Source organism: Ostrea edulis, chromosome 2, assembly GCF_947568905.1.
Source record: "Ostrea edulis chromosome 2, xbOstEdul1.1, whole genome shotgun sequence".
Lineage (NCBI taxonomy): Eukaryota > Metazoa > Mollusca > Bivalvia > Ostreida > Ostreidae > Ostrea > Ostrea edulis.
In genome coordinates, this window is record NC_079165.1 from 91814637 (window position 1) to 91832136 (window position 17500).

At 35.5% G+C, this 17500-nt stretch overlaps 2 protein-coding genes across 3 annotated transcripts in view; one reads left to right on the forward strand and one right to left on the reverse strand.

The window, feature by feature from the left end:
• The window catches only part of LOC125681924 (zinc finger protein 184-like), a 10397-nt gene extending 9418 nt beyond the window's left edge, over positions 1–979 (reverse strand). Inside the window, exon 1 of the mRNA XM_048922201.2 lies at positions 723–979. The gene's annotated coding sequence lies outside the window, so the exon portion shown is untranslated. The remainder of the gene's footprint in view (positions 1–722) is intronic.
• A 34-nt stretch (positions 980–1013) lies between these two features.
• The window catches only part of LOC125681926 (nicastrin-like), a 48557-nt gene continuing 32070 nt past the window's right edge, over positions 1014–17500 (forward strand). Inside the window, exons 1-8 of one of the 2 annotated variants that reach the window (XM_048922210.2) lie at positions 1014–1131; positions 5381–5479; positions 10608–10731; positions 11769–11899; positions 13136–13278; positions 13716–13967; positions 14782–14937; positions 15765–15953. In XM_048922210.2, coding sequence (XP_048778167.2) covers positions 1068–1131; positions 5381–5479; positions 10608–10731; positions 11769–11899; positions 13136–13278; positions 13716–13967; positions 14782–14937; positions 15765–15953 — 1158 coding nt within the window. In that variant the 5' untranslated portion in view covers positions 1014–1067. The remainder of the gene's footprint in view (positions 1132–5380; positions 5480–10607; positions 10732–11768; positions 11900–13135; positions 13279–13715; positions 13968–14781; positions 14938–15764; positions 15954–17500) is intronic. The other variant, XM_048922211.2, reaches the window with a different exon arrangement.

Consider the following 17500-nt stretch of genomic DNA (forward strand, 5'->3'; position numbering starts at 1 on the left):
CTCAAGTACTAATTAAAATCAAGATCTGATTTGATTGAGGAAATTCGGCATACATGGACTAGCATCATGCCTGTCTATATATGTTAACATCAAATGTAATCAGACAAAACTTCTTAGATAATTATGTAGTTATATAAATAACCAAAGTAATTGGAATATGCAGGGACGTTTCGCACCGCAAATAGGGGCGAACTGTCCTAGTGCGAATTGTCTCAGTACTAAACGTCTTTTGGTGCGAAACGTCCCGTTACCATACAGAACACAGCCATTTTTGTTGTTTCAACAAGTTTTTCATTAAATATTCACGTGATTTATGTACAAGTTATTTTTAAGTTATCGTACCAATGGGTAACGGATGCATAAAATCCAACGTAATCAAGGAAAATTGCATGAAGAAAATGGTGTAGGATTAACGATGGCAACCTAATTCTTTGAAGTTGGACTTATTTTTTCAAAGTTTCTGTCAAGTCAGGTAAACGATTTATGCATTACAAAACAGAGTATTCTGGCTTTCAACTGGGAAAACTTTTTATGCATTATCACGAATAATACCGAAGTTTTGAGAGTTTGAAGCGAGCAACCGAGAATTTATGGCTGCTTTGTTAGCTCCCTTCACACTATATATACCAGTTTGGTCAGATTGTGTCAAAACCCCGTGTCGGTGGATGCTTTCAAGTTGCAAATATGGTAAAATATGTGTAACTGGAGTTTTGTGACATTACCTTTGAATAAATTAAAGTTAAGGAGACATTGCACGGTGTCATATCCATGAAAAATTGTCAAACTACACTTCACTTGCATCTTCTTCGCTACTAATAAAAGGAATAGCAAGGAGGTCACTAAATTAAGAACCAGATGGTCTCTGAAATCCGGTTTTAACAATTGTTGGGTTCTATCATATGCAGGTATTCATTTTCTGAAAGAAATATTAATACAACTTTTGACACTTTCACATAAATGCAATTCCATCACACTTTTTATTTATTGAACTTTTTGTTTTTTGTTGAATAGTTATCGGGATCGAGATTCAGAGCCACTGTACACAGAGGAAATGATTCAAGATCAAGATGACAATCCATTATCGTATTAGTTATTATTTTGCCGTTTTTTTCATAAGTGTTTTAAGTCTGAGTAAGTAGAAAAAATCACACACACGAATTATACATGGTTAGAGAAGGAAAATGAAACAGAAGGGTCCCTTCATTTTCTCTTCCTGGATTTGTTTATGTATCACGTCCAGCTCAATCTCTTGTAGTTAGAATAATCTAACTGTGTCTCGGGACAGGCCCTCACCACAGTTAGAATACCTCCCATATACCCGTAATGTAGCAGGAAATTGCGGAATCGCTCCAAAACGATTTTAAACTTATCAAAGAATAAACGCGTACATTTAAAGTTAAATTTATATACAACTAACCTCATTGGTAATTTGTAAGTCCTTAACACTGTAAAAAATCGTATAATAATATTGTAAACTCAACACTTTGAAATGTCACTTTTCTCGATTCGAACTGACTGCCATTTTACCGGGAACTGCCATCGGAACACCCTGCTGCATGCTGTTTTCCAAAAACGAACGCTTACCTAATTTGCAAATAAGAACGGCCCTAGTGGGTCGTTAAGATAACTTTCCAAATGCATATGAGTGATGTGTTACATAATTTTACCGAAACATGCACTGTGTGCAATTTTCATTTTGCTACATTGCAGGTATATAGGACGCATTCTATCGTTAAATCGGGTCCGTAGGACATTATCATTTTAGCGATAGAACATTCTATCTAAATCTCTTGTAGTCTTGATTTAGCTGTATAACTTTATAAACATTTAACGATTTCAAATATTTTATCAAATTAATTTCTAAAAACATAAAAATTTCATTTCATTTCAGTGAACATATTTTATCCTTGAAGTCCGTACAACTGAACATTGTACAGGTTAGGAACACTTCCCCATAGCGAGATATTCTCGCAAAAACGCGATAATCCCTCTCTAGCAAGAGTAAATATATCCCGTACAACCGAGAAAAACACCTGTGGAGTACATCTCTTCATGCTTCACGTGAAAAGAAGTAAAAGTGCTAAAATGTCTGATACTTCTGCAAATATATAAATCTAAACAAAAACACTCATGATGTGCATTGGATTTCAGACTGCTTCCCTCTTACGCAGCAACTTTGATATGCAATTTCTTGACTGTGTTGTCAATTTTATAGAGACAGTTTGCGTCATGTTGAGTATGTGTCACACTTATTCAGCATTGCACGGAATTTGCCATTATTTTCAATAAAGACACCAAAACCCCTGTTTATGGTAATGCTTACTTTCTCACTAAAGAGGGATAATCGCGTTTTAGCAAGAATATCTCACAATAGGGGAAATGTTCCCAACCTGTTGTAAATAAAGAATTATTCTTAAAGTAGGAAAAATTTTGATTCCCAATACGGAATATCGGAATCATTATTTCGCTTCCGATTCTGTCGCAGTTTTAATATTTGATATGTCTAATAAGATAACTTTTTCTGCGTTAACGGGCAACTTTTCAGTTAACAACCACGTTACTTTAATACTTACTATCAGATATAGTGAGTTCAGGCACAGTTTAGTGTTGTTTTTGAAAGTTGAGGGGTGGGAAACAAATGGAGTGAAAAAGGTGTTGTTATATCTATATTAAAAATCTTAGCAAGAAAAGCAGTTCTGCCCAAACTCATAAATCGTAATGGAGGAGGGGTGGGTATCCTTTAGTACATGTATATATATACATGAATGAGTTCAATTTATTGGTTCAACCTTGCATTTCTACTACCATTCACCGCTACTATATCAAGTGACCAGCTTATAAATCGATCTTTGCATGTACTAAATAATGACAAATGTTGTATGTGACAATTTAACATGATGTCTAGAAAATGGAGGGGGGCTGGCAGAAGTGTGTTGGGGGGGGGGGGGGGGGGGTGCATGTTGCCGCATATACGTGTCTGGGGATCGATGTGGTTATTGTATCATTTCATAGCAGTCAGTTTTATTGACTCGAGAAAATCTCATTAAGTAAATATCCACATACATATATACGGTAAGGAAATAAACTTTTCTGTTTTTGTTGTTTTATATCTGCTACCAAATATCAGAAATTTAATCCAATAACTCATCTTTTGGTACTAAGGCATTCACTTGCTACATTCTGAAAAATAATCTTCAAACCAGGCAGATATTTTTGTATCAGAAATGAGTTGTCTTTAGCCATCACTAGGATTTGTATACAAGAGTTGCCCAAGTAATGCATAATCTTCGTAACTTTTTTTTCTTAAATTTCCAAAATTCTCTAGTTCCGATATCCCGTTATTGTTCAATGCTTAGGATTATTAAGTTGTTGAGCAACAGTTATCCAATCTTCAGAATAGAATAAAAGTCAATGAGGATCAATATAATAATGGATTGGCAATCAGATTTCACATTTTAAAGTCGTCATACTTTTCTATGCATCAATGCACACTGGGCAGAGGACAGTTAACAACACACAAAAAATTCTCTTTTCATGAAAAATCTTAAAATGATGTAGTATTGTTATGAACTCTAATTAGAATAGTGTTGTGGTTAGTTCAAAGTATAAACACATTAAAAAATTATTATGCAACCTTTTGGCTATACCACTACACTTAAGACATTCAATCTATTTCAATCTAAACTAGCTTAATCAAGTTATTTCAAATAGTTTTATAAAGCTATGTAGCTTAGTAAAGCTATATAGCTAAATCAAGAGATTGTGCTGTCCACCTGTTTATTATATTTTTTAAGAGAAACATTTTTCCCCCTGTATTGTTTTCTGAGAAGTAAACATGACATAGGTACTTTACACCTATAGTGTCATGTGGTCTGGAGGGGCAGTAATCCTTATACACAATGATTGGATGTGTAGGTACTTTACACCTATAGTGTCATGTGGTCTGGAGGGGCAGTAATCTTTATACACAATGATTGGATGTGTAGGTACTTTACACCTATAGTGTCATGTGGTCTGGAGGGGCAGTAATCTTTATACACAATGATTGGATGTGTGTAAAGATTCCACAGTGTCACAGATTTGTACACATTGAACAAATCAAAAGTCAGAATGAGTCCAATTATATCTTAATCAGTGTTCGAAATTGGTTTAAAACTTGGTATAGACCACAGGTCTATGCCAAAACAAGATGACATAGACCTCATCGAATTGGCAAAGACCACAACCTTGAAAAAAAATAACACAGATTTAAAACATTGTTATTTACTTCTAATGTACTTAGAAAGCATATTTTCTTTCCATTTCCATAACAATGTCCTCCTTTCCTCATAACGTTTATCAGACGTCAACTTTTGGGATAACCCTATTGCTTTAAACCTAGAAAATCAGAATAGACAATTTGGTCTATCCCAATTACAATAGGCATAGACCGGTGTCATTTGACATAGACTCGGTCTCTGGTTAATTTCGAACACTGCTTAATGCACTGATTTGGGTTTTTTCCCTACTTCATTGTATGAAACTTTTTTTTCCCTAATTTCAAGCAAATGTCACTATTTTTCCCCAATTAGAAAGGCCCAGGCCCTTGAAATCAAGGTCTTAAAAAGAAACTCTTCACGTACAGATATGTATATAATATTGCCATAAAACCGGTACCATGGTATATGTAATGTTGCTATAGTACGTGTACAAGTGTGTAATGTTGCCATACTACATGTACAAGTGTGTAATGTTGCCATAGTACATGTACAAGTGTGTAATGTTGCCATAGTACGTGTACAAGTGTGTAATGTTGCCATAGTACAAGTGTGTAATGTTGCCATAGTACAGGTACAAGTGTGTAATGTTGCCATAGTACAGGTACAAGTGTGTAATGTTGCCATAGTACAGGTACAAGTGTGTAATGTTGCCATAATACAGGTACAAGTGTGTAATGTTGCCATAGTATGTGTACAAGTGTGTAATGTTGCCATAGTACAGGTACAAGTGTGTAATGTTGCCATAGTACAGGTACAAGTGTGTAATGTTGCCATAGTATGTGTACAAGTGTGTAATGTTGCCATAGTACAGGTACAAGTGTGTAATGTTGCCATAATACAGGTGCAAGTTTGTAATGTTGCCATAGTACAGGTGCATGCATTGGAGTTGTTGTGACAGCTGTGTACGAGTTTTATTTCAAACATATTTCTATTTCTGCATCTGGTCTCTTAACAAAATGTTCCAGCTAGGTTAGGTGCAGGAGACATAAATACTGGGGAATGTAATGGATCTTGGTTTACATGTCTGTGTTACTGCCCAGGGGACAGGGCATCTGTATAAAAAATAATACACTGTAAATTCTTTGTATAGCTTTGTCGTTCAATTTTATTTTATTTTTCAGGTTTGAGTGAAAGAATTAGTAGCAAGACTTATGTCAAAGTGTCCGGGAATGTGGCATGTATTCGGAGACTGAATGGAACAAATCAAGTTGGTTGTAGCTGTAAGTACTGTTTTTGTCACTTGTACTGATACACAGTCCAACCAATAGTTCTACTTCCTGTCACTAATTGTACTGATACACAGTCCAACCAATAGTACTACTTCCTGTCACTAATTGTACTGACACACAGTCCAACCAATAGTACTACTTCCTGTCACTAATTGTACTGACACACAGTCTAACCAATAGTTCTACTTCCTATCATTTGTACTGACACACAGTCTAACCAATAGTTCTACTTCCTATCATTTGTACTGACACACAGACTAACCAATAGTACTACTTCCTGTCACTAATTGTACTGATACACAGTCTAACCAATAGTTCTACTTCCTTTCACTTGTACCGACACACAGTCCAACCAATAGTACTACTTCCTGTCACTAATTGTACTGATATACAGTCCAACCAATAGTACTACTTCCTGTCACTTGTACTGACACACAGTCCAACCAATAGTTCTACTTCCTGTCACTTGTACTGACACACAGTCCAACCAATAGTACTACTTCCTATCACTTGTACTGATACACAGTCCAACCAATAGTACTACTTCCTGTCACTAATTGTACTGATACACAGTCCAACCAATAGTACTACTTCCTGTCACTAATTGTACTGACACACAGTCGAACCAATAGTTCTACTTCCTATCACTTGTACTGATACACAGTCCAACCAATAGTACTACTTCCTGTCACTAATTGTACCGACACACAGACTAACCAATAGTTCTACTTCCTGTCACTAATTGTACTGATACACAGTCCAACCAATAGTTCTACTTCCTGTCACTTGTACTGACACACAGACTAACCAATAGTACTACTTCCTGTCACTAATTGTACTGATACACAGTCCAACCAATAGTACTACTTCCTGTCACTAATTGTACTGATACACAGTCCAACCAATAGTACTACTTCCTATCACTAATTGTACCGACACACAGTCCAACCAATAGTTCTACTTCCTTTCACTTGTACTAATACACAATCCAATCAATAGTACTACTTCCTGTCACTAATTGTACTGATACACAGTCCAACCAATAGTTCTACTTCCTATCATTTGTACTGACACACAGTCCAACCAATAGTACTACTTCCTGTCACTAATTGTACTGATATACAGTCCAACCAATAGTTCTACTTCCTTTCACTTGTACTGACACACAGTCCAACCAATAGTACTACTTCCTGTCACTAATTGTACCGACACACAGACTAACCAATAGTTCTACTTCCTTTCACTTGTACTAATACACAATCCAATCAATAGTACTACTTCCTTTCACTTGTACTAATACACAGTCCAACCAATAGTACTACTTCCTGTCACTAATTGTACTGATATACAGTCCAACCAATAGTACTACTTCCTGTCACTAATTGTACCGACACACAGACTAACCAATAGTACTACTTCCTATCACTAATTGTACTGATACACAGTCCAACCAATAGTACTACTTCCTGTCACTAATTGTACCGACACACAGACTAACCAATAGTACTACTTCCTATCACTAATTGTACTGATACACAGTCCAACCAATAGTACTACTTCCTGTCACTAATTGTACCGACACACAGACTAACCAATAGTACTACTTCCTGTCACTAATTGTACCGACACACAGACTAACCAATAGTACTACTTCCTGTCACTAATTGTACCGACACACAGACTAACCAATAGTACTACTTCCTGTCACTAATTGTACTGATACACAGTCCAACCAATAGTACTACTTCCTGTCACTAATTGTACCGACACACAGTCCAACCAATAGTACTACTTCCTGTCACTAATTGTACCGACACACAGACTAACCAATAGTACTACTTCCTGTCACTAATTGTACTGATACACAGTCCAATTAATAGTTCTACTTCCTATCATTTGTACTGATACACAGTCCAACCAATAGTTCTACTTCCAAGCATAAATCAGCACTCCATGAACAAGATGCTTTTATCATATCACAAACGACCCCATGATAAGTGATGATAAATGTACTTTTATAACTCCATTAAACTTCATACTCGATGTGTTCTCACAATATAGTGATAATACTTTCCATTTGCCCAGAATCTTCCCGTTCTACGTTCTCTGTCAGCACATTTGTTTCCATACTTCATATTACTGTTGCTTTGTACAGAATCTTCCCGTTCTACGTTCTCTGTCAGCACATTTGTTTCCTTACTTCATATTACTGTTGCTTTGTACAGAATCTTCCCGTTCTACGTTCTCTGTCAGCACATTTGTTTCCATACTTCATATTACTGTTGCTTTGCCCAGAATCTTCCCGTTCTACGTTCTCTGTCAGCACATTTGTTTCCATACTTCATATTACTGTTGCTTTGTCCAGAATCTTCCCGTTCTACGTTCTCTGTCAGCACATTTGTTTCCATACTTCATATTACTGTTGCTTTGTACAGAATCTTCCCGTTCTACGTTCTCTGTCAGCACATTTGTTTCAATACTTCATATTACTGTTGCTTTGTACACAGAAACACCATAACACAAGTACACTGTGCTTCTAACTTGCTAAACTTTGATCTTATTCTTAGTCATATGTTTTGAACTGTAAAAAATAGTTATTTTGCATTTTGTGAATTAAAGTTTAGGTTAAACAGCTGTAAGTCTGATGAAGGTCCAGGTGATATATCTAGGTCAATGGTCAAATTTTACACAGGAAGACACTTGGCAGCAGTTGAGCATGTTGAGGCATAGTATTACAAAAAGGGGGGGGGGGTATACTGGAAATACTGGAATCGGGTTGTCCGTGCGTCTGTCTGTAGACGCAATGGTTTCCGGGCTCTAATGCATTATCCTTTCCACCTACCGTCACCATATCATATATATATGGACTACCCATGGGATGAAGATGTTTCCTATCGATTTGGGGTCAAAAGGTCAAAGGTCAAGCACACTGGACATCGAAGTAGCAATATGGTTTCCGGGCTCTAAAGCGTTATCCTTTCCACCTACAGTCACCATATCATACATATGGACTACCCATGGGATGAAGATGTTCCCTATTGATTTTGGGGTCAAAAGGTCAAAGGTCACGCGCACTGGACATCAAAGTAGCAATATGGTTTCCATTTAAATTCTTTAACGGCTTTTTTCATCGCATGGAGATGCTGTGTTCCTAGATAATCCATTTCTCCCTACAAACGAGAATACCCAAGGTTTGTCATGCCATTTGTTTTTTACACTCAGAAAAGAGGTAGTTTATACCTATTACCAACACCCTTTGGGAGATTGGGGTAAGCGGGGGGTATTCTTAGTGAGCATTGCTCACAGTACCTCTTGTTTATTTTTGTTCCAGAGAGAATATAAAATATATCTACCATGATACTAAATTAAACTTGAACTGTCTATGTTTCCAAGTTCGGAAATGCGTGCCTTAATGAATTCATCTGATTGATTAGAAACTTTAAATTACCTACTACATGTGTGAACATTTAAGAAATAAATTTCATTTGGAAAATACATGAGGGCATGAACTGTTGATGCTTTACACCAGCATACTTGAGGAAGTACATTTATGTAAGTGCTCCATGAGAAGTAGGTCTGAAGTGTTGTTGTTCATCGTGTTCATACTTTCTTGTATTTTCAAAAATAAAAGAGGTATAGCGCATTTGCTGACGATACGGCCGACTCAGAAATCTAAATGGAAAACACCGGTTTCCAATAATAGACTGGCGTGTTATATTTAAATATATAAGGCCAACGTTTTTGATGTTTTGTTAACCAAGATAAATAACTGCCGCAGTTTAGCATTACTGACATTTATATGAGTCGTTCTTTACTTAATAAACCATTTCCCGATTTGGAATGATGAACAATACTATTTTCATAGACCTGTGCATTCATATTACACAACAATCCTTTTACATATGGCATTACTTAACTCACTGTTCTTGACATGACTGCAGCGCCTTTAATATATGTCATCAGTTCATTTGCTTTTGGTTGATAATTCGAGTGTTTATCTTTGCCTAAATATCATATGACAGTTGCTACATGAGTTTTTATTTATTTATTTATTTTTTTTTTTTTTTTTTTTGAGAAGTCAAACTATATAACAGTTCTTTTCCTCCTTTGACTTATTTTTACTTATTATATGCTGTGCATTTGTGTCCTTTTTCTTGTAGTATTTGTTTAGCTTTTCGTCAGCCACATTACGGTTTAGAATTCCTGTGCACACAGGAACATGTTAGTGTAAACAAGCGGAACTACAATGATCTCGGAATAAATTCCCTTTCTTTAAGTCGTAACTTGCAAATATTAGAAGTTATGATGAAAATGACTAATATTTGTTATAATATATGTATCACATTTAAACCCCCCCCCCCCCTAAAAAAACGACCCCAAAAAATGAAAAGCAAAAGAAAAAAATAGATTGGAAAAATATTGGACTCGGGGAATGTATGGTTTAAGTGTAAGATTACCGAGCACCTAAACCACTAGGCCACCCAGGCTTGTAAGTTTAAAGGTTTAACTTTTGACAGGCTGCTAAATCTCAAGGTAAATTTTGAGAACGATTTTTTCATATTTTATCCATTTTCAACAAGAGGACCACCTTAAACCAAATTTCCTCAAACGGACTTATATACAGTCATAAGCAGGTAAAACAACTTCAGTGTTTTATTTCTGGTTTAGGGTGTCCTTTTGCAACAGTTTGCAATTTTTTATGCCCATTACGTTACATCTACTATATACTCTATATAATCACGGTGATGTTTATGCTTGTCAAATAAATATACTATCAACATATCGATATCTTTATTAAGTAATTTGGGTAAACACAAGTATAAAATGACATTGTATAGCAGAATATTTGTAAAAAATGATATTCAAGAAAAAGGTATTTATGTAGGCGAAATTGCATACCAAGTGCGCTATACCTCTTTATTTTTCTTATTTACATTTTACTTACATTTCTGTCAGAATATTCCCAGCCATTAAGATTATTTATCAAGATTTATTTACACATTGTTCCCATTCATGAGGAAAATGTATTTCAATTGGTAAAATTATCGAAAGTAAAATCATTGGAAATGTGAGTATTGATTTGTATTGTACCATACAGTTCTCTGTCGTTAAATTTTAGCTGAAATAAATGGCAATGTTGGGGTGCTCCATTATGTCGATAACAACACAGCGCTGGACTGGCTGATAAATAATGGGCCTCATAAACCTTATGTGGCTCTTCTTACCTCCCTGAATTTTGACAGGTATGTTTCTATATTACTTTATAAACACAAAATGAAATACATGTATACGAGGGTTGTCCCAAAAAGTCCTAGACAATGTTGATAATTTTCGAAATACACATCAAATCCAAAAGATTTTTTACTTGAGAAAACTTTTACTTATTCCAAACAAAAATGTAAAATTTCAAATAAGTAATAAAACAGGTAAATGAGATGTTACTGAATAAAAAGTTATCCATCTGCATTGTTGGCTCACGTACAAAATAAGTACCGGTAGATATTTTCTTTGTACCATTCAATTAGATGAAAGCAAATAGCTTCATATTAAATATATCGCATTCAAATTTATATCGGAATCAGTGATGTTTTCCGCGTAATAAACTGGTTTTACCAACGCAGGACATCATAAACGGCAGAGAAGTGTGGTCATTTTTAAACGTACCTGTAATGAAATTTGCGCGATATGGCGATGTCAAAGGCATTCTTGGCGCACGAGAAATCATAGAATATTGTGTTGATCATGGTGTGATCCTCCACTCAAACAAAACACGAGATGGAAAGCACATCAGATCACCAGAATGTTGGCGGGGCACAAGTGTTTAAATGGCACAAGAGATTTGTGGAGGTAATGACATCAGAACCGAAGATGGGAAGCCCCCCCCCCCCCCAAAAAAGAAAATAATGACCGCAAAATCTTGAAAGTAAAGAACGTCATGTAATGGATGAAGATGAAGTTTGTGCACTGACTGCTATGGACATATTTTTTTGTATTTGCATTCTATTTCATTATGAAAGAAGATATTATTATGAAACTTTGAACAAAAAACCACAAAATGATGCTTTTAAATAACAAAAGAAAATTGATATTTTTTTTCTAACAGATAAATGAGTTATTAACATTGTCTATGACTTTTTGGGACAACCCTCGTATGTTGTATTCAATTAGTTTCATTTTGCTTCTGTGTTGAGAGAAAAAATTATTGCGCTGTCTTTTTTAATTTTGTTATTAAAATTTGTTAGCCTATAGACATGTATGTAAGTATTGAAATTTTATGCAGGGCCACGGTACAGAAACTAAGGAACTCCAAGAAAATCACTGGTATCATTGTCATCCATACCAAGGACTCTGCAACAACTCCCTTACCGGACAGCTTCTCTCCTGCTGACAAATGCCCCGGGGATCTGTATGGTAACTCAGGATTTGTATGTTATGTACATGGAAGTTTCTGCACCACGATAATTTCACCTAGTCGCAATGAAAAAGGAAAATTAAAAATTCATCCAGTTTTTATCTCAGCCATTACTCCTACTTTAGGGTAATAAGTAAATTTATGTTTGTCTTGTTTTGTCTGTTCAAGATGAGTGCGATCTGGGTGAAAGTAAAATGGGGGCAAAAATTTCCCAGTATGCAGCAGTTATACTAAAGGATTCATTTGGTACATGTAAATGAGAGGATTTATAATCTGGTGATAATGGGGATTTGTATGGTAATGATGGGAATTCGTGAAATGGTAATAAATGGAATTTATTTAAGGAATGAAAGTAATTTTTACTCATTTCATACGATATAACGTAAATTGGGGCAGTTTACGCCATATAAACCACAAAGTATACTGTCTCAATTTATATTTATATAAAATGAGTAGAAATTACTTTCATTACTTATAATTTAATTTAGGTTTGCTGTAATTTTGATAACAATTATAAAGAAAACAGCAGAGGTGTGATTTTTCCTTGTTTTTCCTGAGGAAATCCACTGATTGATTTGGTAATTCAGGGATTGAATTGGAAATATATTGACATTTGAACATACTACATTTGATTGAGAATAAAGAAGCAGGTACAGTTTTTACAGTCATCTGGCCCAGAAAATAGATGATTTCAGTAGGAGTCCTAAAATGTGGCATTCAAATAAGGAATGTATAAGCAAACCCAAAATACATATAATTTGATCAAAAAATTTCTTTGTGTTATATGACAGGAGTGTGAAGTTGGCATAAAATTGCAAAAATGCCAAAATCGATGAAAAAAATCATAAATTCAGGGGGTTTTCCTTTCAGAAAACATACAGCCCATGCGTCGAGCTTCTATTGACACACAATATATATTAATTTCATTTTACTCGACAGATGGGCACACCTTTTCCTAAGCAATAATCTGGATGAAATTTAACAGTTATCACTCTTTTTGAAAAACGGTGCAAAATTGTGTTTTTTATGAATAATAATGCTATCAAATAAACAATAACTTTGATTTATTAAAGTTGAGATAGTATACTTGGCATATATTTAAAACAGATTTAGCTTTATTCAAGACGCATTTAAAACAGAATTTGTTTGGGCCTTCTTATGTACATGTACACAATTGTACCTTGTTCTTTACTCATTTAATTAGTGCATGTGTATATTTCTGATTTATTTTCCAGGTTTATATCACAACAGTGAAGACTATGGGAATTGTAAGAATGTGACTTGGAATGAGTTTGGAAATGGATTGTTTTTTGAAGACTTCGAGTTCCCAATCTCTATCGTAACTAATAAAAATGAAAGTGACTACCTCATTAAGGATGTAAGCATTTTCATGTTTTAGTATGTCATTTTGTGTTAATTATTGTTTCATATTTAAAATACAGTCAAATTGGTATCATGAACTTGATGGGGCCAAGAAAAAACTTTGAGATACTTGAGGATTTGAGATATTGAGGTTGAAATACAATTTTAAAAACATAGTTGAACTTCCAATTCATTTTGGCATACCCATGGTGTTCAAGATATCAGTGTTTGATATACCAAAGTAAGTGTATGTTGATTTGTGTGTGAATAGAGTGTCTGTGGTTTGTTTCACGTTTTGATTGTTTGGTACAGTGTAGGAGTACAAAGTACCTGTAGTACATTTAAATGGATCTGCATTTCTGTTTTACAAACAATGTCAATGTTATTAATCAAAACTGTTTCTTACTGTGGGAACATGAATGGTTAAATCTTTACTGTATTGTGTTTCTCCAGTGCTATAAAAAGTTCAATGAGCCCATGCAGGGAGTTCCCAGGGAATACCCTCTCTGTGCTGTACAGATGAAATCTCGAATGTCTGGAGCCAAGGACTCGGAGACATGCATGCGACGGACAAACACACCTACAAACCTCAACCCAGATAAATACTGTGATCCTCTGGGCGACAAGAACGTCATCGGATTTGTTAAAGACGTTCCAGAAAAACACGAACCAGAGAAGAAGTCTGTTATCATGGCAGTCGCTAGAGTATGTGTTTATCATGGCAGTCCCTAGAGTATGTGTTTATCGTGGCAGTCGCTAGAGTATGAGTTTATCATGACAGTCACTAGAGTATGTGTTTATCATGGCAGTCGCTAGAGTATGTGTTTATCATGGCAGTCGCTAGAGTATGTGTTTATCGTGGCAGTCACTAGAGTATGAGTTTATCATGACAGTCACTAGAGTATGTGTTTATCATGGCAGTCCCTAGAGTATGAGTTTATCATGACAGTCACTAGAGTATGTGTTTATCATTGCAGTCCCTAGAGTATGAGTTTATCATGACAGTCACTAGAGTATGTGTTTATCATGGCAGTCACTAGAGTATGAGTTTATCATGACAGCCACTAGAGTATGAGTTTATCATGACAGTCACTAGAGTATGTGTTTATCATGACAGTCACTAGAGTATGTGTTTATCATGGCAGTCACTAGAGTATGTGTTTACCATGGTGGTTGCTAGAGTATGTATTTATCATGACAGTCCCTAGAGTATGTGTTTATCATGGCAGTCCCTAGAGTATGTGTTTATCATGGCAGTCACTAGAGTATGTGTTTATCATGGCAGTCACTAGAGTATGTGTCTATCATGACAGTCACTAGAGTATGTGTTCATTTAAATATATCCTGGCATTTGCAGTTATGCATAGTCCTATATATTTGTTAGAGAGCTATGATATTTTATTGTGTACCTTCATTGATACTGTGTAGTAAATCTGCACATCTTTAAGAATAATGCTTTATTTACTGTCGTAAAAATTTATCTACCACAATTGTAATGAGTGTTACTGTGATATTGTAGATCGATTCGTACAGTTTGTTTGAGAACATTTATCCCAGCGCTGACAACCATGTCAGTGGAATTGTGGCCCTACTGGCCGCAGCAGAAGCGATCGGGAAAGTGAAAGATCACTTCAACAACAACACTAAGGATATTCTATTCACATTCCTAAACGGTGTAGGTACTTCTTCCATGGATTGTGGATTTGTTTCTGTTTGCCTCATCAATATGAAACCATTGAAAATTTCCTCTAAGCTTGTTTTTATACCCCCCGCAACAAGTTGGGGGGGGGGGGGTATACTGGAATCGGGTTGTCTGTCTGTCCGTCCGTCTGTAGACGCAATGGTTTCCGGGCTCTAAAGCGTTATCCTTTCCACCTACAGTCACCATATCATACATATGGACTACCCATGGGATGAAGATGTTCCCTATCGATTTTGGGGTCAAAAGGTCAAAGGTCATGTGCACTGGACATCGAAGTAGCAATATGGTTCGGTTTGTCATGCCATTTGTTTTTTACACTCAGAAAAGAGGTAGTTTATACCTATTACCAACACCCTTTGGGAGCTTGGGGTAAGCGGGGGGTATTCTTAGTGAGCATTGCTCACAGTACCTCTTGTTTCTCTTGCATAACAATTACTTACATATACATATAAAAATCTTTTTAGGATGCACCACCATGTAAATGGTTGTTTCCTCAACTGTTTGCCATGTCCATCTTCTGTCCATCAACCCTATTTCTCATTTTCCTTATTTCTGAATATACAACTTACATACCTTCATCACACTTTATACACAGACAGCATGATCAGTTTTTGTTCACTGTGACATTTTTTATGACCACAGGCTCACATTTCTAGATTTTGCATTTAGCTCTTGTGTTAACACTTGATCTTTGAACAACCTTTGTGAGCATTCATGTCCTATGGACATATTTTTAGTCATTAACTCAATAGATACACTAAAATTTTCTGTAGTTTAGAGACTGTCTTTTTCTTCTGCAGGAAGCGTTCGACTACATCGGCTCCAGCAGACTGGTCTATGACATGGATAGTGATGCTCTGCCCGGGAATCTCAAGATGGATCACATAGACAAGATTTTGGAAGTGAATCAGCTCGCTTACAGAGACCAGGGGAAAATCTGGATCCACTCCGATCCGATCAGCAGAAGGGAGCCCAACATATCTACAGAAGTATGTTCATTTTTCTGCCTTGTAAAGCAAATATGTGTGTTACTAAAATTTAATTTCCATTCCTCCAGGCTGCAAATTACAAATATATATATATATATATAGGGAAATAATTGTTCATTTTCGTTAAAAAAAATTCTTTTTAAAATAGCATGTTTAAGTTTATGCATGTTTTTGCTTTAAAATTGATATTTGTTCTTAAAATTAAAACCAGCTTAATATATTCTTTAAATGAATTCTGAGGAGTCTTCCCAAAATACCAAGGATGCCACTATATCTCAAAAAAGAGGGGGAAAACGATATACCTGTTAAGATTAGTGCTCTGCATATTGTTTTTGATGGCATTTTGCAAGATACAACTGAACTAGAAATCATGAGGGGTTTGGAGGCTAGAATAAATTTATTGTGGCATGTCATTTTGATAAAAAAAAATATAAATTTCTTGTATATACCTACTGTAAAATATCTGTTTCTCGAATATGGTTTATCTCGAATACCCTGCTTGAGTCGAAGTCGACCACCGGTCCCGGCCGTTTTCCCTATATAAATGAATAAAAAACTTCTGATATTTCGAACACGGTAATCTCGAATACTCCACTTATGTCGAAGTATTTTCAAGGTCCCATATCCTAAATTCACCTGGTTTATCTCAAAGTGCAGTCAAATTCCGCTCTGCTTACCATACCTGGCATCGTTAAGTCACACATTCACACCCGCGGCTACATCAATTATAATTAATGACCGCTAATCCACACTTGCATTTTCCGAGTAGACCCAGGTCGCAATAAATGGTTCAACAGCTTGGGTGATTAGTGAAGCCTTTCAACATTACGGCTAAAGTTCACCGCCAATTATGAACTAACACACCCGATTCCAGGGATGGTGTTTTGAATGACACACGCTCTATCATTAACATGTGGGTTAGATAAACGCACAAAATCGTCGAAGTATGCCTAAAGGTAATGCTCTTAATAACGATAATGCATTTAATAATACACGCTTCATCATTAAAACTAGTACAGAGAAAACACGAAAATTTCTTTAAGGTAACTCCATACTCGCAGTTTTATCTGATACAAGTTTGAAAAATGTATTTATTTACATTCATTAGAGTTAAAACTAACAAATTATCAAATAAAATAAATAGGTCATCACACTTTTTAAGATACGAGACGTACATAAACAGAATCATATATCACCGTCAGAAAATTGCAATTTTTCTTAAACAGCGTTATCAAAATTTCATACAAACTGGTTATGACAATATAGTAGCATTCATAACAATTTCATGAAACTGTATCTTTACTAAAATATACAAAATGTCTGTAAAAAATAAAGGAAATATATCGCATAATAGACTTGATAAAGAAATCAATAGAAACAGAGTTATTGCCCTTGGATTCAATATTTTGAAACGTATCATTGATTATTCATCTATAACTTACACTTTTAAAATAGTTTATTTTTAACAAGATTTTTTACAATAACTATCGAAAAAGACTCCAGCAAAATTTATGTTCCTATCGTGCATAAATTTAAATAAATTATTG